At 42.5% G+C, this 22562-nt stretch overlaps 2 protein-coding genes across 3 annotated transcripts; both read left to right on the top strand.

The window, feature by feature from the left end:
* Positions 1-256: 256 nt before the first annotated feature.
* LOC137603814 (heterogeneous nuclear ribonucleoprotein L-like) lies at positions 257-19146 on the top strand. The gene is made up of 14 exons (XM_068327606.1): positions 257-1575; positions 4384-4502; positions 5133-5242; positions 5890-6017; positions 6460-6545; positions 6626-6722; positions 7139-7211; positions 12975-13046; positions 13777-13994; positions 14254-14375; positions 14586-14787; positions 15150-15207; positions 15393-15491; positions 15704-19146. The coding sequence occupies exons 1-14, from the start codon at positions 1348-1350 to the stop codon at positions 15757-15759; spliced, it is 1668 nt and encodes a 555-aa protein (XP_068183707.1). The 5' UTR covers positions 257-1347; the 3' UTR covers positions 15760-19146.
* cdk1 (cyclin dependent kinase 1) lies at positions 15839-22373 on the top strand. 2 transcript variants are annotated; one of them, XM_068327612.1, is made up of 8 exons: positions 15839-15891; positions 20271-20313; positions 20661-20817; positions 21105-21228; positions 21344-21514; positions 21656-21819; positions 21915-22056; positions 22236-22373. In XM_068327612.1, exons 2-8 carry the CDS (start codon positions 20277-20279, stop codon positions 22359-22361), a joined length of 921 nt encoding a protein of 306 aa, XP_068183713.1. In that variant the 5' UTR covers positions 15839-15891; positions 20271-20276; the 3' UTR covers positions 22362-22373. The 2 variants fall into 2 exon arrangements, with proteins under 2 accessions (XP_068183713.1, XP_068183712.1); XM_068327611.1 differs by lacking the exon at positions 15839-15891 and adding an exon at positions 19417-19784.
* The last annotated feature ends 189 nt before the right edge of the window (positions 22374-22562 follow it).

The following is a 22562-nucleotide window of genomic DNA, read 5'->3' on the forward strand; positions in this document are numbered from 1 at the left end:
ACATATGAACACAAGAATCAAATTTTTTCTTATCAGATTTGAGTCTTTTGTATCCCAACTCTGTCATATGACTCGAAGGAGAACAGAATCTAATCTAATCTAATCTACAAAATCTAATCCCTCATTCTAGATCAGCCTTATTGGTAAAATCTACTATTTATCAGCTGCTTGAAAGGATTTAATGTGAAAAGAACTGTTGGAGCAGATCAGTGCAGACGTTTTTAAGGTTTTTTCAGATAGATAGATGGACGGATTTATTTTATTGATCACAAACTGGGAAGTTCAGAACATACATTGAACTGAATAAAACTACTGATGATGATTGCTGATGAAAATCTGTAATAATAACCTAAAAATATCAGTTCTCATAAGACCCACAAGTTCTGAGGTGACCAAGCTGGATCACTTAGTGCCTCTGGAGGATGAAGGATAAAGCTGATGATCATGAAGCACGGGAGGGACTCAGTGATGCCCTGGAGCCGCTTTGCTTCCTGGTCCTCTGGAAACCTGCAGCCTGAAGGTCAAATGGATTCCATCAGGGATCAGGAGATGAGGAGGATGAGGAAGATGACACTTCGGCACCCCAGGAGGACGACGTCGGTGTCCATCAGAATAGTCAGGTTGAAGAAGGGAGGAGGAGGAGGCTGCTGCAGGTAAGCCAGGAATGTTCTGGAACTGGAGGCCTTAAGATTCCACAGGAGCTGCAGGTGGATGTGGGTTGAATCGCTCAGAGGCTGCAGCGGTCGGTGAAAGCAGTGTTTTGCGTTATGTGTGGAAAAAACTCATGATAACTGTTGTGTTTGTGTCATTTTGCTTCTGCAAACATCAGATTCATTGTGGATTCAGGAAATAAACCACATATTGAATGATGATTGAAGACTTCTGCGTCCGGCTGTGCTGTAAAACACAAAGACATCCACTCTGAAATGATGGATGATGAAGATGATGAAGACTAGGATCCGTTTGGTGATGCAGCACATTCTCAGGTCTGCCTCTGCGTGGACCAGACCTCCATTCTCCTCCTGGATCCCTCTCTGCGCACTCCTCCGCAGAGCGTGGAAAGCTGTCGGTTGACGCACCGACAGCGACCAATCAGGCGCTGAGTCTCCAAGGCGCAGGAACGCTTTAGCCAATGAGAGCCCGGCAGGGGCGGGACATGTCCTGTCCGCTCACACCTCCACACAGAAAATCAGTGGTGTCGTCAGGACGCGGAGGCTGGAGCCGAGAGTGGAGACAGGGACGCAGCGGCGGGAGGAGACGCTACGGACGGAAGCTCCGGACATGGACGGCTTGCTCTGACCACCCAGAACCAGACCCGCTCTCCAACACGTCCGCCGAACCGGAACCATGTCGATGGGAGAAGGAGCCGCGCAGCGGGAGGAAGAGGAATACGGAAGGGCGGCAAAGCGGCTGAAAACGGAGGAGAGGGTGACGGAGGCGGAGGAGAGGGAGGAAGGAGAGGAGGAACTGGAGGAGGGGGAGGACTCGGACTCCGGTTCGCTGCCGGGCAACGGGGAGTCCGCGGCGGACAACCGGGCCCGGTGGAGCGGGAGCCCCTACGGAGGAGGACGGAAGGTGAGGAGGGCGAAGAACATTATCTAACCTTTCCCTGCGGTAGAGCATCGCGGTCCGACGCGTGCGCGGCCGACGCGCCGCGTCCGCGTCCGCGTCAGCGTCAGCGCGCGCGGCCGAAGCGTTGCTGCTGTCATCCTGTCAGCGCGCGGGCATCTGACGCGACAGGTGAGCGCGTGTCAGCGCGAGGCATCACGAACAGGAAGAAAAACATTTAACTTTAACTGGATAAAAAATTAAAGTTAATATTCATTAATTTACATTTTTTTTAATTTAAAAGGAATAAAAATGAAAAGTTAATATTAATGAATTTAATATAATAAATTTTATTGTCAATAACATTATTTTTAAATCTTAAACTCAGCTATTTTTCTCTGCATAAAAAGCAAACACAAATAAGACACAGGTGACACATCATTACATTTTGGTGTAATCCTCCTCCTGATTGACTGGTATGACCTCTGGATGACGTCATCACGTAGGGCGGGCAATCCACCCACTCCACAGATTTTTATCGGTTGGGACGCACATATTAACTATTAACTAACCACTAACTACCTGTGCTGCTTTCACCTGTGTCGTTTTTGTAGTTTTATCAGGATGACATCAGAAAAAAAAGACCGATTTCAAAAAAATTAAAAACCTTAAATTTTATGTGTCTAATTTAGGATAAAGCTTGATTGAATTAAAGTCACATAATTACTTGTAAACCACCCAACAGCTGCAAAGAATCTCTGCAGTCATTCTCTTCCAATGACTGGATTTGTTCTCGACAGCTTAATTTCTTGGAGGGTAATTTGAGGATCTTCGTTTTCACATCAGAGCATTGGGATCCATGTTTTTACAGCTTTGGTGTGGCTCTAAATTTAAATAATAACACCGGTTCCACCTGATTTGAATGTTTTCACTGTGGATAGTCAGTCATGTGACAACCGCATGAGTCTGGCTTTGATTCCACTTGAAGCTGAACTGGATTAAAGAGGACTGATGGTTGAGAGCCATTCTAGTTTCTTGACTTGTTTGCTGTGGAAATTGGAGTGAAGTGACAAAACCATCTGTGTGTGGAGGCCTTTTATTGTCTACACTTCTACTGAATACAGAATCCAGTTCATTTTCTTGGTAATATTTTGCTTCACAATCGCTGAAACTCTTCCTTCCAACCATCCATAAGCCATTTCGTTTCCATCATCTTCACCTAAGATCTCCGGAGATGCAGCATCCTCCCACCGCACATCGATGAGCAGCTCCACAGTGAAACCAGAACTTCAAGTTTCTGTTCCAGAAATTGCACTAGTGGTTTGTAGCTTGGATGTAAAAACAAAATTTGTCTGTAGCCGCGTTGTTACAGTTCACAACTTCCTTCCTCGGTCTCCCTCGCTAAGTGAAGGTGGTGTCACATTGCCTTGTAATCACCATTACATACATCTGGTCTAGTTTCCGCACACACTCGGGCATGCATGCACGGACACGGTCGCACACACACGCATTCACACACACGTCATCCGATCACTGGAAGGTGACTCAGGTGATAGACGGGCCGATGAAGGACGTTTGCTTTTATTTACATTAGGATGGGTGCATCAGGGCGAGGAAGGACGTGATGTTAAAAATAAAATAAGTTAAAAAAAGAAACAGAATAATTATAAATAATTTAATGAGGGGGGGGCACATACAAAGGACAATCTGAATGTTGGACATCAGCAGCTCTGGTGTAATCCTGCTACCAAAGAACAGAGAAAAAGACCAGTGGAACTGAAAACATCTGCCGTAGTTACCTCCAGCTGTCTGGACAGTTTCCTCTGCTGAAGCGTCGCCATGGTTACGACATAGCTGACCCACACTAGCAGTCCTGATCTTTTTTTTTTTTTCGCACATACTGCAGGATGCATTCTGATATTTTCGAAAATTTAGGCCTTATATTTACTTATTTATTTGAAATTTCAAAAAGTAGCTTTCTGCAGGTATGAAATTAACGAGAACTATAAATGATTTTTTATTTTTTTAAACTGTATTTTGGAGGTTTTCACATGTTTTCTTTTAGTTTTGGGCTGTTAGAACTTCAGTTACACCTGATAATCATTAAATATCTTACTACTCTTTAAAAAAATAGATATCTACTGTATCTCAGTTGTTTTCTGAATCCTATTTTTAAAGTGTCCTCTTGCTGGTGGAAAATAAGTGGTAGCAGTTTGTGTTGGTGTGAAATCCGATGACTCACAACACGACTTCGCGTTAGGCTGAGAGAAGGCAGAAGATGGCGACTGTCCAGTCGGTGTTCTGGAGGCAGCGGCGCTGGAAGATGGAGAGAGACGACATTTTCAGACACTTCTGACTGGGAACATGAAGGAACAAAAAAAATTGCAAATATCGGAAAATAACGGGACGGCAAACACAGCCCTGGAAATAACAACACATCCTCATGTCAGCCTGTATTACCTTTAAAACAGGGGTGTCAAACTCATTTTCATCGATAGATGTAGTTACATTTAGTTACTAATAAATGTAACTTAATATAATGTAAAATAAATGTAATTACTCCTTAATGTTAAATAACTGAATGGAAAACATAAATTGACTTCATGGTAATAATCTGTGGAAAAAGGTTTAGCTGGTATCAAAATATCCGTTTAAATAGGTTGTGCTGTGGAGGGATGAAAATTTACTAGTGGAGATTTAAATTTAAAGACTCTTTATTAAAGAGTAGATTTAATTCCACCTCCAATCAAGTGTAAATAATTGTTTTACTCTTCTGCGTGCTGAGCTATGCCTCCAATTCCATCATGCATTACCTCCTGACTTTGTGTGCTTCAGGATAACGGCGAGGACTCCCATCGCATCTCCCCCAGCCCCGTCGTGCACGTCAGGGGTCTGTGTGAGGCCGTGGTGGAGGCAGACCTGATAGACGCTCTGGAGAAGTTTGGACCCATATGGTGAGATAGTAATCTGTGTGTGTGTGTGTGTGTGTGTGTTGGGGGAGGTGAGGGGAAGCAGAAAGTCCTAATTTATTTATGGGGAAAGATTAAATCTGAGAGCTACACAACCCTGTGAGAGTCGCCGCAGCAACAGAGGGAGCCCAACAAAACACTTTGTGGTGTGTAAGATGTGTTCAAGATGAGGGGGGGAGAGTTTCTAACAAACAAATAAACAAACAAACAGACACGACTCTTTATTCGCTCCACAACATATACGCAGAAACTTTAAAAGTCAGGCTTCTACCCGATAACATTTGAAGATGAATAAATATTTATGTGGGACACATGAAGTAAAAAACCAAGAAGCTTCAGCGTAAAGATGTTTACCGGTGCTGAATAATTAAAGAAAACATTTTGTGATGCTGCAGTTTCCACTCTAAACGACTCCTTCTCCATTATTTACATCCCTTGCATGGTGCAGTATTCATTAAGCTCTTGTTCACCTGAAGTCAGTCACACACACACTGTGAGACACACACACACACACGAGCAAATGCACAAACTTGGGTGTCATCTTCTTGCACTGATTCTGCAGGTTGTGTCTGTTGAGCCTGAGTGTGTGATGTGTGTGTGTGTGTGTGTTCTCAGCTACGTGATGATGATGCCGTTCAAGCGTCAGGCCCTGGTGGAGTTCTCTGCAGTGGAGAGCGCCGACCGCTGCGTGACCTGCGGCGCCAAGGAGCCGGTTTACATCGCAGGTTTGAGCGCCGGCCGATGAAGATCAGCTGTTGTTACACGATTCTAGAGTTGGAAGCAAAATTGTCCAACCTTTAAGTTCTATAATGAACAAAGGTCTCCGGTTCTAGAATATTCCTGGGATTATGTGCCGCAACCAATTTCTGCAAATCCCATCAGAGATTTTCTTCGTGATTCATTCTAGACGATCTCTGGATTGATCCAGGACTTCATCTGGAACCAGTCTTTAGTGGACCTTTTTGTGATTTCTTCGGGCATTTATACTCTTGATTTTGTGATTGGGAAAACTGTAAAAGAGGGGTCTAATGCGGAGTAGAATTACCCCTCAGAGGAATCAATGACGTATTAAATAAAATTTGAGACATAAATTTATACCTGAGCATAAAAAAAAAACACATTAGGAATCTATGAGTGTTGGCTCATGATTAAACAACATCTGACTGACAAATGTGTCTCTCATGAACAATTACTCTATATTCTGGCGGTTGCATCATCTCCAGACCGCTGTCGTCAGTAAAGGCAGCATTTGTGTTGAATATATAAAAAATCGAAACTTGCATGGAGTTGCTTGATCTGTCCTGGTGTAGCTGATCAACTGTGTTCTGTCTCATCCAAGGTGTCGTCATAATTCTCTCCGTTTGTCTTTCAGGCCAGCAGGCATACTTCAATTATTCCACATCCAAGAGAATCACCAGGCCGACCAACGCTGACAACCCTAACAGCGGCAACAAGGTCCTCCTGCTGTCCATACAGAACCCCCTCTACCCCATAACTACGGTAACCGAGACCCACCTGTGGCTCAAAAACATGCATAGCTTGTGAAATCTGTTCTTTGATTTGTTTGTTTTTGGTTCTGCATCGTTTTCTTTTCCTTTCCTTCTGTCATACAAAATTCAAACCTCATTTCCTTCTTGGACACCCAGTTTTTCTAAATCAGGAATGTAAGTAGGACATTTTGGGAGCAGCTGATTTATTCGTCTCCTAGCTTCTGTACCGTACAGGAAGTCTATAAGCAAAAAATTGTATTTCAGAAGTATGACTCAGAGTCTTTGACAAGTCACCAGATCCCCCCCAAAAAGATTCGTCATCCTGGAATTATTTACTTCTTATCTCTGAGCAACTCTGTTTTAAGCATGTTTTTGGCACACTGCAGCTTTAGAAGCTTTTATTTCAGATAAAAAAGTAGAATTTCCTCCTTCATTGCTCCATTTCTGCTCAGGATGTTCTATACACGGTGTGTAACCCCATCGGCAGCGTCCTGCGGATCGTCATCTTCAAACGAAATGGAATCCAGGCCATGGTGGAGTATCCTCAGCACGTTTGTGAACACATGTTTTTCCCATGTTGCGTGTGTGCGTGTCCTTTCCTTGACCCCAGTCTTTCAGGTTCGAGTCCATTCAGTGTGCACAGAAGGCCAAAGCTGCTCTGAACGGAGCTGACATCTACGCCGGCTGCTGCACGCTTAAGATCGAATATGCGCGGGTAAGAGAGGCGCAGCAGCCGGGAGGCGGGTGTGTTTCTGCAGCCCTGATAACCACTCATGACAGGAAAGGAGGAACTGACATTACAAATACTTTTTTATCCACATTTTTCACAAAGAAAAGAAAAAGGGCCCAGTACTGAACCTTGAGGGACACCATAATTAATTAATACTTATTTTTCCTGAAGATGTAGTCAAATAATGCAAATAATGCGTACCAGCGATGCATGAATCATTACGTATGATTACGTTCTTACATTTTATTTTACTTCCTTCAACCAAATAAGAGACGCCGACACCTTGAATCGGAACATCATCCTCGATTATTCTTAATATAAATACACACCTTTGATGGAAGTGTAAAGTATTTTCGATTTAAAAGCGTCCTAATGAACTCTTTCTTCCGTTTTATCGACAGCCAACCCGTCTGAACGTGATTAAGAACGATAACGAGAGCTGGGACTACACGAAACCCTACCTGGTCCGACGAGGTAAGACACACATTCTCCTTCTCTTCCTGGCTATCTTTCTTTTACTTCCTGTCACTGCGACAGCTGGAAGTTTAGGGTGACGCTGTTGTCCACAGCACAGGAGGTCCTGTGATGGATCAGGTAGGACTTCTCTGTATGTCCTCTAGAGACACATTTCCCTCCTCGCGGCAGCTCTTAGATGAAAACCATCTTAGTTCTCACATCATTTGCGAATCTCCAACTCCTCCTGCGGATAAAGAGCGTAGGCATTAACAGTTTGGACCGTAAACCTCCATCACACCAAGACTCCTCCGCCTCCCGCCTCTCCATCTCCAATACAAGCACTCTCACAGCAGCCGATCACCGGCCTCTTACCAGCCCTGCACCTCCGCTTACCATGAGGGGAGAGAGAGAGAGAGAGAAACATTGAGGGAGAGAGAACAGAGAAAAAGGATTGGACGTCAGGCTGACCATGCACAGCAGCTTTCTTCCATCTTCACCTCCTGCAACTCAGCAGAAAGAGAGAGAAAGAAAGAAAGAGAGAGAGAAAGAGACGGATCTCACTCCTGCTGACCGCCATGCAGCTGCTGCTTCAACATGCCCAGGAGGCCTCGCTCCACCTCTGTCTGCAGGACTCCAGTAGCGCCTCCGTCTATCTAGCTCCTCTCTGTGCCGTTGATATCCTCCTTCCACCCGGAGAAGCAGCCTCGCATGGCCTCGCCGTCTGGTCCACACGCAGCGCTTTAAGCCTTTCAGGGTCTCGACGACCACGTTAGATTTGTTAGATCCAATTGGGAAGTCTTTACTGGTTAGAGCAGGGGTGTCAAACTCATTTTAACTCCTTAATGTTAAATAGTTCTCAATTTATTTCTTATTCAAGTTACAAAAAGTTAGGACATTAACTTTTTATCTGAGTTAAAATCGGCTGAACTACTGCATAGTGGGAAATGTAGTTTTTCCTCAAAGCACACTTTTGACCTATTTATTTTTAGACACTCTGACCTTTTATGATCTCGTGGGCCACATAAAATGATGTGGAGGGCCACATTTGGCCCCCGGGCCTTTGGTTCGACACTTGTTGGTTAGAAGCTCTACGCTGTGGACCAGACGTTGACACAGTGAGAGTCCCAGAGGCTATGCGAGTCTGCAGAATAAAAGTCTCTGTCACCCCATCTGAATTAGGGCTGTCACGATACGGAATAAGTTATAGCATCTATTACAGTAAATGATAAGAATAGCCTCCATTGAAACAGCAGGGAAAAAGGGCAATCCATCAGTTCCAGTCACAGTTAAATTTAATAGCACTTACTCAAACTGGAGGGATTGGAAGCTGAGTGTCCATGAAAGGTAGACATTGTTTGTGAGTTCATTACTATAATACAGTAGAGTGTTCCTAACAGGACCCAGCTGGAGTTTTATCCCATCAAAATACTGTATTCGACGTGACTAATGAATCCGACTCATGATCCAACCATCCGTTTCCTTGAACATGAAACGTTTCATAACGAGTTAAACAAAATAAACACAAAAAGGTCCAGCAGTCGCCTTTAATTCTATCAGGTCTGATCCAGTCAGCCTCACCGACCTCTAACCGCTCTGAACCAGATTATCGTGACAGCCCTAATCTGAATCCGTTTTTTTCATCAACTGTACCTTCAGACACCTGCATGGATATTTTATTCTCACAGATTATTGAGATATTTTTGACTTGAAGATCTTTGTCCTATAAATGTGACATGCAGCTGAGGAGTCTGTGAAACGTCTTCAGCTGTGTGATGAGATCGATGTGGGGGTCAGTTCATGCTTAACTCAATCCACTCAGGAATTCAGGTTGGCTTTCAAACAACTTTATATGTTACGACAGTGTCTTTAGAGTCGAGAAATGATGCTAAATAATGAACGTTTTCACCCCACCGATGGTGAGCTCATCCCTAGATGGCAACGTTCACGTGTTTGTCTGTAGATATTGTGATTTAAAACAGAACTGTCAGATATTAATATTTATTCTGAAAAACCTTGCATCTTTTGGATCATCTAAAAATAGAACGAACCAAAAAAACTATCATCAATGTCACAGTGACATCATAAGAGATGAAGACAAAAAATAAACAAAAATCGAGCAACTGCTCCATCAAAAGTTGCTCTGTAGCTCTGCTAAAGGTCATTTCTTGTTTTTAAAAACTCACCCATATGCCCATGCTGTTGTAGTTTGCATGCCAAGGCAGTAGGTGGCGCTGTAACGTCTCAAAATTGACATTACAGAATAAATTCACAGTAATAGCTCAGTTTATCCAGGTTGAGGGATCATTAATGATGGTTTCCCTTTTCTGTGTGAAGCGGTTGCCATGGAAACAGTCTCTAAAACTGCACAGGGGAAAATTAAAGGACGACCCGTTGGATGAAACGTTTTAGAATGAATGATGAATTGATTGATTTCATCATGAACTGGTCCCGGTTTCCTGTTTTCACTGGAGGCACACTGAAACGACAGGCAGGGAGGATTCTGATTGGACAATGGGGCGCACATACCTGGATGGTTCTGAGCGATCGGAGCCGGTGTTCAGATATCATACGTCTTCTTCTCTTCATCCTCCTCCTCCTCCTTCTGTCCAATCGGCGCTGCCTCTCTCCTTCGCTTCTCACCTTCCTGTCGGGTTCTTCTCATCTTTCAGCCGACATCTCTGTCGGTCACCGATCTACATATCCTCTTTCCTCCTGACACATCCGCCATCCAGTCGACTCCTCCCTCTTTCTCTTCATCCATATGTGTGTGTGTGTGTGTGTGTGTGTGTGTGTGTGTTGAGCCAGCGCTCACATTGCTTCAGCTCATCTTGCACAAGGTCACAGTCGAGGATGGAGTGGAAGCGTCCATCCTGACCGTCGTTTCTTGATGATGTCATCATTCGATGGTGTCAGAAAAGGCCCGAGTCGGTTCATTCCAGTCCGGTCCGGTTTAAACCGGATTCCCCTCAAATCCGCTGAGTCGGTGTTTGTCAGGTGTTGGTGGAGCGAGCAGCATGAGACTCATTAGCAGGACCCCGGGATAGACGATTAGCTCAGCGTGGAGCTTCCTGGTGTTTTGTTGTGATGATTAAGGGCTGAGTAAATAAAGATGGAACGACTTGAGCCTCTTACACGCTCATTACATATATATATATACAGTATATATATATACATATATATATATATGTACACAGTATATAGTAGAGTATAACTTTATTTATCCCTTAAGGAGGTTCTGTCATTATTAAATTATATATAAAATATTCCGTCAAATATATAAATTATATATAAAACAGTAGGGTGGAATAAAGATGCGCTGATTCTGCCTCCAACGTGACTCATGTCCTGCTTTAGATTTAGCTTTAAGTAGTTTTGTTTGTTTGTTTGTTTGCTTGTTTGTTTGTTTGTGTTCCCCTGTCTCCTTGTCAGCCCGTCTGGATGACTTCATCACGTCGTTCTCGCTTCTCAGCTGCATCCCGTTGGATTTCTAGACACGTTACAGGATTCGACCTGAGACAATCCCGTCAGATTTTTTTTTGCCTTCAGAATTCGGCTTCACTCCTGCATCTGGGTCCCGTAACTTGTTTTCCCGTTACTTCAGATCCACCAGCGATGAAGTTAATATGGTGTGATTTACGACTCTAAAACGTTTACAGGAAACACAAATTACAAAATAGTCTTAAACTGCAGGCAGTAATGAGGACGCCTCGCTTCTCCTCATCCTCCCAACACAGCTGCGAGCGTGTCCCACTTCCATATTAGCAGCCGTTAGAAAGCCTTGGTTTGAAAAACTGTGGTCATTGAGTGGCTTCGAGGGGGCGGCCAGGAACCGATAATTTATTTTCACAATGATTCCATCCATGTGTGAGAAAATGAAATCAGATATGATTTCCATCAGAGTGAAATTAACATCAGATTGTTCAAAACGCTGGAGTTTGGCGTGTTTTTCCAAATATGTTTTTCCAAAGAATGCGGTCATGTGTGGACCAGACCGTATCTGTGTGAATGTGTGTGTGTGTGTGTGTGTGTAAAGGTCAAGCTCCTCCAAAAAAAATGTCATTTCAGTGTGCCTCGACGTTAGAACACCTGATTGTGTACCACAGAATAACGTGTACCCCCAGACTGATCAAACATGTTTGTGTGATGTTGTTCTTGTTACCATGACGATGATGTAATGCAGGTTGATGTTCTGTCGTGCTGAGGGAGAAAAAAAGAAAGCTTGATGCCTCACAGGTACCGTTTCTTCATCCCTCTGTTCACACTTCCTGTATCATTTGAGCTGTCAATAAAACCACCTTGAAGCTGTTTATGGTTTATTTACTCAACTCCATCCTTTCCTCAAAGTGCATTTGTTTACTCCACTTTCCTTTAATTAATGATATACCTTTAATTAGGTCAAATACATAAAAAAATGACATGCCGATGACATATTTGTAGTTTTCAGGAGTGTTTCAATCATGTTTTTTAAAAAAGTCGAAGTATCTTAAAGGTTGCATTCATGATTTGTTTGTTTTTTAAGAAAAATATGCAATGCTTGAATGAATTCCTCCTCTTTCCTGAACAATATCATTTGTCACTGATGATGTCATAAAAAAATACACGACTGAGGAAAGTGTTCTCCTGCAGCGTGAAAAGCTTTTGCCTGTCGTGACTGAGATCTCAGCAATTAGCCTGACGAGAGAAGCGTTGGTGTCGGTTGTCGTGCTTCATATTTATTATCTCTGTCCTTTTTGAACGTCGGCCTACGGCGTCCAAATGTGGGACTGTGTTAGAGCTTATTTTAGTCATTATGATCCCCGTTGCTGCAGGCACTGGGTCTAAGATGCCCGTCGGCGGTGTGACGTCAGCAGTTACTGTTGTTATGATTGTATAAAAAATCATCATCAGCGTAAAAACGGAGATGTTCACATCATATTATGAACCTGCAGTCGGGATGAACGTCCAACCAAACTAATAGAAATTGTATCGGCTGAGGATGAGGACACATGACCCAGTTTGTTTAGGCTGTTTCCACGGTGATGTCTGAAGAAGGTTGTCCAGTAGACTCGGTAATCTGATCATAATTAAAGAAATGGTTTGAAATGAGACTCATAATTCTTCCATTGCATTTTCACCTCAAGATGCGACCTTAAACTCTTTTTTTTTTTTTTTTTTTTGCCCCGCCGCTAAGTGAGGAGGGAAATCATCCACAAACTGTTCTGGATCCCTTCACACAATGTTCTACACACAGAAACCCACTTCTGAAGTGGTGGTTTTGGCTATTTTTGAACTTGTACCATTTCAACGGGTTTCGTTTCCATGGTTACAAAGCGAATGCAGGCTGATGTGAGATCTACCTGTGATGTGCAGGTACACGTCTCCTGGGTTTTTTTTTTTATTATTTAACATTCAGTTATATAGTTTTATGTTCTATTCAGTCATGCGGTTGATTTTTTTTTTTTTTGCAACTTGAGTTATTTCTTCTTTTTTTTTTGGTTGCATTTCTATCAATAAAATTCCCTCTATAATTCTAAAAAGTTAATTGCTGAGATCTGAGCACGTCATAGATGCTAAAGGTTGGTGTGAATCCACAGGCAGACAAAGCGGCTGCAAAACAAACCTCAAGTTCAATCCGGTCGGGAACAAATATGAAGATTTAAAATATTGTCTTTGTTCTGGATTAAATGAGTCTTCATGAACAGACGTGGAGGGTCCGTGAAAGAAACCATTGTTCTGTAAGCGACTGCGGTTCCTGCACACAATCTGCTAATGGTGCTGTTGTTGTGTGTGTGTGTGTTTCAGACCGTGGAAAAGGCAGGCAGAGACAAGCTATCTTAGGGGAACACCCTTCATCCTACAGCGACAACAGCTACGGTAAGGCCAACACACACACACACACACACACACACACACCGGTAACACAATCTGCTGCCTTACACAACGCTGCTACTTCAACTATAGTCCCCATACCTCAGAGGTGAAACTTGACACACGCACACACACACACACACACGCACGCACGCACGCATACACACACACACACACACACACACACACACACACACACACACACTAACACACTTTCAATCAGCATAGGTGCAGAGTACCAGTAATGTGTAACGGCCAGAGGTGCAGCATTAGGTATACCTTCACCTGAAACCGATCCCTGCCAATTACACTGTCCTTAATTTAAGACGGCATATGATACACACACACACACACACACACACACACTGAGAAGTGAGAAGAGTCATTAAATACTACATGTGTGGTAGTGATACTTGCAAACCCAACACGACACCTAATCCATTCCCTTGTTTAATTTTCATTAACACTTGTACACGAAACAATGAGGACACACAGATTTGGAGGGTTGAAATAATGAGGGGAAAAAAAGTCATAAAATCACCAGAATCGTCTTATAGGCGTCATTTTTAGGCCTCTTTTTGGAGTTTGTGAGGATTTAATTCAGATTTCACAAATAAAGAAAGCTAAATGTTTGGGATTATGATAAAAAATTAATGGCTGCGGTGCTGAATTGAAACTTCGAGGAGCTTCTAGTTTAAGAAACTGAAACGCCGTCTGATTGGCTGTCCCTCCTCAGGCCCGCCCTGCCCCCTGCTGCCCCTGCCGGGTAACAGCAGGTACAAACTCACCTCGGTGGACATTCCAGACATGGTGTCCTACCCTCTGCCCCAGTCGTCATCGTCCTACTCTGGCCACGCCCCCAGCTCTGTTGCCATGGTGAGCGGTCTCCATCCATCCAAGATGAACTGCACCCGCATCTTCAACCTCTTCTGCCTCTACGGAAACATAGAGAAGGTAGGTGTGTGTGTGTGTGTGTGTGTGTGTGTGTGTGTGTGTGTGTGTGTGTGTGTGTGTGTGTGTGTGTGTGTGTGTGTGTTAATAAAATACAAGACAGGTCAGTCATTATCTACTGGAGATCAAAATAAAATACACAAAATAGTTCTGGAAAAGCTTCGCAGCTGTCAACACTGATTGTGTGTGTGTGTGTGTGTGTGTGTGTGTGTGTGTGTGTGTGTGTGTGTGTGTGTGTGTGTGTGTGTGTGTGTGTCTGCAGGTGAAGTTCATGAAGAGCGTTCCTGGGACGGCGCTGGTGGAGATGGGAGATGAGTACGCAGTGGACAGAGCCATCACACACCTGAACAGCATCAAGGTGTTTGGGAAGAGACTCAACGTCTGGTGAGTGGCGCGTGCACACACACACACACACACACACACACACACACACACTGTTTGTCGTACAGATTCATCAATAAGTTGAACACATCGACAGACCAGTTAGCAGTTTTGCACTGCGATTTGATGTGACAATTTTGTTTTGTTTTTGTTGTGTTATTGTTGTGTTGCTGTGTGTTGTTGTGTGTTGTTGTTGTGTGTTGTTGTGTGCAGCGTGTCCAAGCAGCACGCAGTCATCCCCAGTCAGGTGTTTGAGCTGGAGGACGGCAGCAGCAGCTATAAGGACTTCGCCATGACGAGGAACAATCGCTTCAGCAGCGCCGGACAGGCGTCCAAAAACATCATCCAGCCCCCGTCTGCGGTGCTGCACTACTACAACGTCCCCCCGTGCATATCCCAGGACCACCTGCTGAGGGTGCGTCAGCGTCCAGCTTCAGCTTCAGTCGAGACGATGATGATAGAAGCTCCTTATTGCAAATAATGATCTGATATAATTCCATTCCATAAGAGGTTCCTCTGTAGGAAAGTAAATGGACGTCTGGGAGAGAGACTACATCCACTTTATACTTCTAGATACTTAATGAACTATGAATTACAAGCTAATACATGTATATAATATTACATTTATAATTAAGTTTCATATGAAAAGCAGTTGTTAGATTAAAAGCATGTACTTGTGGGGGGTAAAGTTTAGCTTTTGTTTCACTGAATTTGATTTCAAAGCTATCAGGATGCAGCGATCCCTACATGTAAACATCTATACGTGTGTTTTCACAGCTGTGTACGGAGCATGACGTGCCCGGCTTTGTCAAATTCAAGATGTTTGATGCCAAACGTAAGTTCACATTAACGACTCATTTGGATCTTGTGCGTGTTCCTTCTGAGTTAGCGATGCATTTTAAATCCGAGCACTGTGATGGATGACTCCCCCCTTCTCCCTCCTCCTTCCCCCTCTCCTCCCTCCTGGTGTTTTTACCCACCTGCAACCGTTTTAATCTCCTTCATGTCTCCTTCCCTCAGCCTCCTCTAAAACCATCTCCGGCTTGTTAGAGTTTGACAGCAAGACAGAAGCGATCGAGGTTCTTACTGTCCTCAACCACTACCAGATCAGGATCCCCAGTAAGTCCCTGGAAACACACCCCGAGCTTCACCAACGTTCATGTGTTTAATGTCCACTTAATGTCCAGTCGATGCCACTTGATGACATGAAAATAAGATGTATTTATATTCAACTGTGAAATGAAAATTGCGATGACCCAATGACCCCAGATCATATAATATTTGATTGATCTTGTGTGTGTGTGTGTGTGTGTGTGTGTGTGTGGTTTCAGATGGGTCCAACCCATACACCCTGAAGCTGTGTTTCTCCACATCATCTCATCTATAAAAAAAAAAAAAAATTGCCAGCTGACGTTTGACCTCTGACCTCGGACTGCAAATTGAGACGAGAGGAACAAAGAGATGCATGAAAGGAGGAGATTAAGAGAGAGATGGAGGGAGAGAGAGATGCTCCTTACAGGTGATTTAACAGACGGAGGACGTTCCCTTAACGGAACTGAATCATCCTAACATCCAGTCATGTCAACCAGTGACTGTAAACATACAGTAATAATGTCATTTTCTCATGTGGGGCGTCTGGAGGGCAGCGCCGGTGTTTGTGTGTGTGCCCCAGAAGTCTTCACTGCATGTTAAACCTGTGGACCAAAACAGACACCGATTTTACACCTGGTATTAAAATGTGATCTGCATCCGAACAGCTGGGAGAGGGGAAAAAAAGATTTTCATTAAATCGCTCTCAAACTGAGCGAGGAGAATGAAGGAGGCGCCTCTAACGACTGATTTCACTTGAATTGAGAGAATCCTCAACAGAATGAAAAGCAATATGTGTGAGGAGCGACTGAAGCTTTGTGATGACGCACGCTGGACTCGCAGAAATATCACAGAAATATCTGGTGAAGGTGCTGGAAAGCTTATTTTTTATACAAAGGAGAGAATTTATTTTAGATTTTTTTTTAAAGATTAGATGCAATTGCGATCTTGAATTAACGGAAGGTTTTTGCGGTATTGACCAAAAACAAAAAGTCTTCAAACGCAGATACGATCATGGACCTGATGCCACGTGTTGGACCGTGTGGGAACATTCTTAAATATTAGATCTTGTCTGCCTTAAATGGTACATGTAAGTGTTGCTGTACCTCCTGCATAAATGGCACAGATGGCAGAGATGCACTTATTAATTCTGCTGCATTGGAATACATACACCTCTGAAAAAACGAAAGGTTTCAAGCTTTTCTGAATTGAATTTTCCCTCAGATTGTGCACCATTGAATCCACCCTTAATGGACAGCTCAGAAAACTCCCTCAAACGCCTACATATAATTCTTATATGATGAGTCTGCAACTGATTTTCCGCAGTTTGAAGTATATATTCCATTAGATAATAGAGATTTTAAAAAAATACCTCTTGTAAGCACAGGTTGAAGATTAAATCATTTACTGTCTGCTTAACACGTCCGGATCTAGATCTCATTTCAATACCGAGTGTAAAAAGGGTGGACGGATGGGTTCCCTCTGGTCAATCTTCTGTACAAACTCCACTTCAGTGTTGGTCACACAAACTCATCATTTGTGCATGTGTGACAGAAATACCTGGTATTACTTCAGTGTTTCTAATCTAGAGCTCATCAGTGCTTTGTGAACTTTTCGTCCGGGCAGCAGCGAGCAGGAGAGCAAAGATATAATTTTGATGTCAACACTTGGGCCAAACTGAGATAATCGACTACTGAATAATGTTTCTTTTGTTGTGGACATTCGTGGTTCCCAGAGGAAGACTCTTTTGTCTGTGTTGTGGTGTCCGGACACCTAACAGCAGGATTCCTGTTCCTCTGTCCTCTTCAGAGCCACTGTCATCGCCAAATGTTCTCAGTTAAATACAGGAAATATCAAACTCCTAGGGGAAGATTGTCGTGAAATTGACTGAGCACATTCTTTTTAATTCCCTCAGCACACACGCTATTTATCTTTTTATTTTTTTCTCCTCAGGCTATAAGAATGCCAAATTCAATCTTTTGTTCTTTGGTTCTTGCTTTCAAATTTTTGAGGCAAATGAAACACCAGAATGGAAAAACAAAATGCGCTAGATGTCGTAGGGTTTCTTTGAATACACACACGGAATCCACCCCCCTGATGAAAAGTTGGATGGTTTTTCTTACATCTCAAAGTGTCTGTGAAGCTTCTCACGTTGCAAAATCCTGTAAAACATCTCTAGAAGATAGAACTAAAGACAAAGAACAATGTCTCCATTTAGCTTATATAGCATCGTCAATGTCTCCAGAAGCAACCCATTTCATTGTAGCTTCAAAGCTAAAAGTGTTAGCACTCAACCCATCTGAAAGGCACAAAGATGAGTAAAGATGTTTTAGCAGGGAATTACACAAGAAATTAGCTTTTAGCTTAGGGGCTACACGGAGATTTCAGTTTAAGAAAGGATATAAAAAATTCAGAATATTACCATGGAATAAGTTTCATCTGCTTTATATGCCTGAGACGTAGAAATCCAATAAAGATCCAGATTATTGTTCAGCCACTAGAAATAACTATTTAGAATCTGCTCAGTTTTTTAAGACTGGTCTATAAAGAGAAGCATTTTATCATCACTTCCTCAGAGGGATTTATTTGCTCTTGAAACAGGGTCAGTTAAACAGTGTAAATCAATGGGAATAATTGTTTGAACATTTGTTTGTTTTTTTCTACTGATTTCCTGGAATTCAAGGACCGCTTTAATATTTCCGACCACAATTCCTGTCAGGAGGCGTAGCAGCGTTTACCCATCAGCTTACTTGCTGTGATTTGAAGTTTATTGTGTGAGTTTAACAGATTTAAAATGGGGTCGTTGCACCTGAAGTATCAATTACAAAAACACGCTACTTGCTAAAATTGACTTTCAGTACGTAAAATCAGTGTCATGTATGTGTTAAGAAAGTTTGTGCTCCTTCTAAAGACAAATATTTACAGTACCTATTTGCACTGCTAATGGAAAAACCACTGGAACCGCCTAATATTATGGAACTTTTTGATTTGTCGTATTAAACAGCTTTTGAATTATTCCCATGCAGTATTTTATTTAGAATCAAATGTTTATATTTATTGCAAATTTTGCATTAAACGTGTGAATAAATAAACTACCTAAAATGCGAAGGCAGAGAGCATCTGATCAGAAACAGTTTTTTCTTGTTAGCCAGTTCTTTGATGAATCACAGGAACAAAATGCATATTATTATTGGTTCATGCAGACTTTATCGCTCCGGCCTCTGTTTCTTTACTACAGGATTTGGGAATTAAGGCAAGTGTTTTGTACATAAAATGTAAATAAGGAAAAAGGTGTGACAAGTTTCAACAGCTGAATCCCTTTGTCCTCTCATATCGATGTCGTTTGTATGTCTCTTATGTCACCTGAATCTTACTGTACTTTCTAAGGAGGTTTTATTTTTTCTTTTTAAACCTTTTCAAGCCTTTAAAAGGGTTTGATAAATGAGGGCTGTTGTTATTCTGACAATGATGTGAGTTTTTAATCAAAGAACTGACAATATGAGACAGATCCACAGATATATCTGCAAAGGTTTAATGTTGTTAACAGTCCATCAGTACAAAGAAAAAACTTAGAAAAACACGTACAACTATATTGTCATTTAGCAGTCTCTGTGGTTGTAACTTATATGTACATGCTCAAATTGAATAAATTCAGGTTTGGGGCTGGAAGCTCCACACAGCTCAACTCTTGTCTCTTACGTCTCTTCATTTACAAGTTATTATTATAAGATTCTTCTTTTTTTGTTTTAGTCGCAAAAAAAGTTATTAACAGAACAAAAATAGTGCGACAATAACGGTAAATTTTATTTAGTTAAATTATATTCCATCAGCACCGGCTTTCTCAAATTAAAATACAGTTTTGCTATAACAAATGCAAATTAATTTGATGTTTCCTTATAAAAATTAGTAATTAAGTCCCTGATTAAAGATAAAAACATTAAAAACAAAGCAGTCGATCTCATGGTGTTTCAGTTGGTTAAAAGTAATATTTAATTTCATTCACAGGCAACAAATACAACATAATAAAGTGTTGTTTGTGTGATGTGTAATAAAAGCATCCAAACGATAAACAAAATAATAAAGGCCATTCTTTCCTGTAAGTCAATACTCAGGGATTGTATTCCACGCCTGCTTCGGCGCGTTAAGACCCGCGAAGCCATGTGACACCCTCCCGTTCTCTGATTGGTTTCTTTCAAAAAACGTACCTTCATATCATTGGTGTGATTTTGAACCCGCTGCTCTGCTGTATATTCAAAAGACTCCGGCAGCATTCCAGCGGTAGAGTCCATTCAGAGTACAGAAGACACGAAACGAGGCGGACAGGTAATTATTGAGTGTTTTAACAGCGGTTGCGACATTATGTAAACGATTTGTAGTCGGAAATATGGATAATGTAATATAAATATAAAAAATAAGTCAGCTGCCACTAAGCCGTTTAGCCGTAGTTTAGCTTGAGTAGCTCTCTTCGCCCGACGAAACAACCAACGGCTCGTCAACAAAAAAATGTCTTTAACATTTAAAATCACTTCAACGAATCAACGTTTAAACAAGTAAAGCTAGAAATTCAGTGCAAACAGAGACACGAACCATTAAATATGTATAACTTCAGCGTGCACACGTTAGTTTGTGAACGTTAACTTCCTCTGGTGTCGGAAGCCTGTTAGCTCACAGCTAAGCTAAACGGGATTCATTCATTACTGTAAATGGATGAATTGACTTTCCTCTACATGATGAGTCTTAAGTTAAAATAATCGATTTGGCTGGAAAAAGTTTCTTCATGTGACATGTTTTGTTTTTTTTTTCTTTCAGGCAAAAATGGATGACTACTTGAAAATAGAGAAAATTGGAGAAGGTCAGTCAACCTGTTTTGTTTTGTCACAATGAGGGCTTCATTCACATGGTTCTCTCCAGATCAGGAGGGGTAGGAAGGCAGAATCCCATCCTGAGCAAACATCCTCCCCTCAGGGACTGGGGGCTGTTTGATTTCAGAGACCGTGTCCACAGTAGAACAGGAACTGAATAAAATAACAGAATTCATAATGAAAAATCTCTACAAAAGTTTCAACAAAGCAATAATTTCATTTTGAAACTACCGTTGATCCCTCGACACGGTTCCAGTTGACTGCTGAACAGGACGGCACTCTCCTTGACTTTTTGGTTTAATATATTAGTTACTAAAGCGTGTTGTTGTTCTGGCAGGTACGTATGGGGTTGTATATAAGGGCCGGCACAAGGCCACAGGGCAGGTCGTGGCGATGAAGAAGATCCGTCTGGAGAGTGAGGAAGAGGGGGTTCCCAGCACTGCTGTCAGGGAGGTCTCCCTGCTTCAAGAACTGAAGCATCCCAATGTTGTACGGTACGTTAGTGTTTATATGGACTTGGAGAAATGTTCAAGTTGTCTGACCAAGTAGAAAAAGTCAGTAAAAAAAAAGTATAAAAGTACAAATTCACTTATTATTCTGTCTATAAAATATCTGCTGTTGTAAGGAAAGAAACTTATGTTCCTTTTGAACAGAATTTGCACAAAATTCCAGGTTATATGAATATATTTGTGTTGACTTCAAACCAAAATCTTAAAACACAATATGAGAACACATATTTGTTAGAGAAATACAAAATAAACCGGTTTCAATGTGTGTCCAGACTCCTGGATGTCCTGATGCAGGAGTCACGTCTCTACCTCATCTTTGAGTTTCTGTCCATGGACCTGAAGAAATACCTGGACTCCATCCCCTCTGGCCAGTACATGGACCCTATGCTGGTGAAGGTGAGGGTTCAAATCTCACCCATTTAAATCCTACGTATGAATCTGTCTAGTTGTCACAACTCTGAACATGTGTCCATCTCCACGGTCCTCATCCTCACCCTTCACCACCTTTCAGAGCTACCTGTACCAGATTTTGGAGGGGATTTACTTCTGTCATTGTCGTCGCGTCCTCCACCGGGACCTGAAACCCCAGAACCTCCTGATCGACAACAAAGGGGTGATCAAACTGGCAGATTTTGGACTGGCTCGAGCTTTCGGTGTTCCTGTCAGAGTCTACACCCACGAGGTGAGAATCTGTTCACGCTCCGCCGGGTATGGTGGACGGATTATGGACAAATTCTATTTTGGACAGCAGCTTGGTCACGATTGCTCATGCTAACAGTAAGTATCATTACACTGATAAATAAAGGATTGTTTTTTCTTCCAGGTTGTAACTCTGTGGTACCGGGCTCCAGAGGTCCTCCTCGGCTCCGCCCGATATTCCACCCCCGTGGATGTTTGGAGCACTGGGACCATCTTTGCTGAACTCACCACCAAGAAGCCTCTGTTCCACGGGGACTCCGAGATAGACCAGCTCTTCAGGATCTTCAGGTTGGCACACCGGAGCGCATAAAAAGACTAGCACTAGAAAGACTGAATCAGATTTCCGTCCAAGGTGATGAATCCTCTTTTTTGTTTTGTTCCAGGACTCTGGGGACCCCAAATAATGACGTGTGGCCAGATGTTGAGAGCCTACCAGACTACAAAAACACCTTCCCTAAATGGAAGTCTGCAAGCATGTCGTCGCTGGTGAAGAACCTGGACAAGAACGGCCTCGACCTGCTGGCGGTAAGAGCAGCGGCTAACCAGTTACAACTCACCTGTTTCTTGTCCCCACCAGGAGAAAAACGGGTAAAACTGATGGATGTAGAACCAACTTAAACATTATATCAACTAGTTCGCATGAGACGGGAATGAGGTCTCCAGAACATGTTTAAGTAACGTTCCCTCTCGTCTCTCTGATGTAGAAAATGCTGACCTACAATCCCCCAAAGCGGATCTCTGCTCGCGAGGCCCTGACCCACCCCTACTTCGACGACTTGGACAAATCCACGCTGCCTTCTGCCAACATCAACAAAATCCTGGAGTCGTAGAGCCGGTGAAACGTCTCTCTGTAAATACTTTTGTGTGAAGATTATCGTAGAGCTTCAGTTGTGTTTTTGTCTTCATCAACTTTCAATAAAACTGCACTTTCTGGGACCTTCAAAATGTTAAACTTTAGTGTTTTAACTTTTATCCTCAATGTTTTAAATACAAAGCTTGATTTATATAAGTAAACAGCAGAGAAAAAAGTA

Source organism: Antennarius striatus, chromosome 11, assembly GCF_040054535.1.
Source record: "Antennarius striatus isolate MH-2024 chromosome 11, ASM4005453v1, whole genome shotgun sequence".
NCBI lineage: Eukaryota > Metazoa > Chordata > Actinopteri > Lophiiformes > Antennariidae > Antennarius > Antennarius striatus.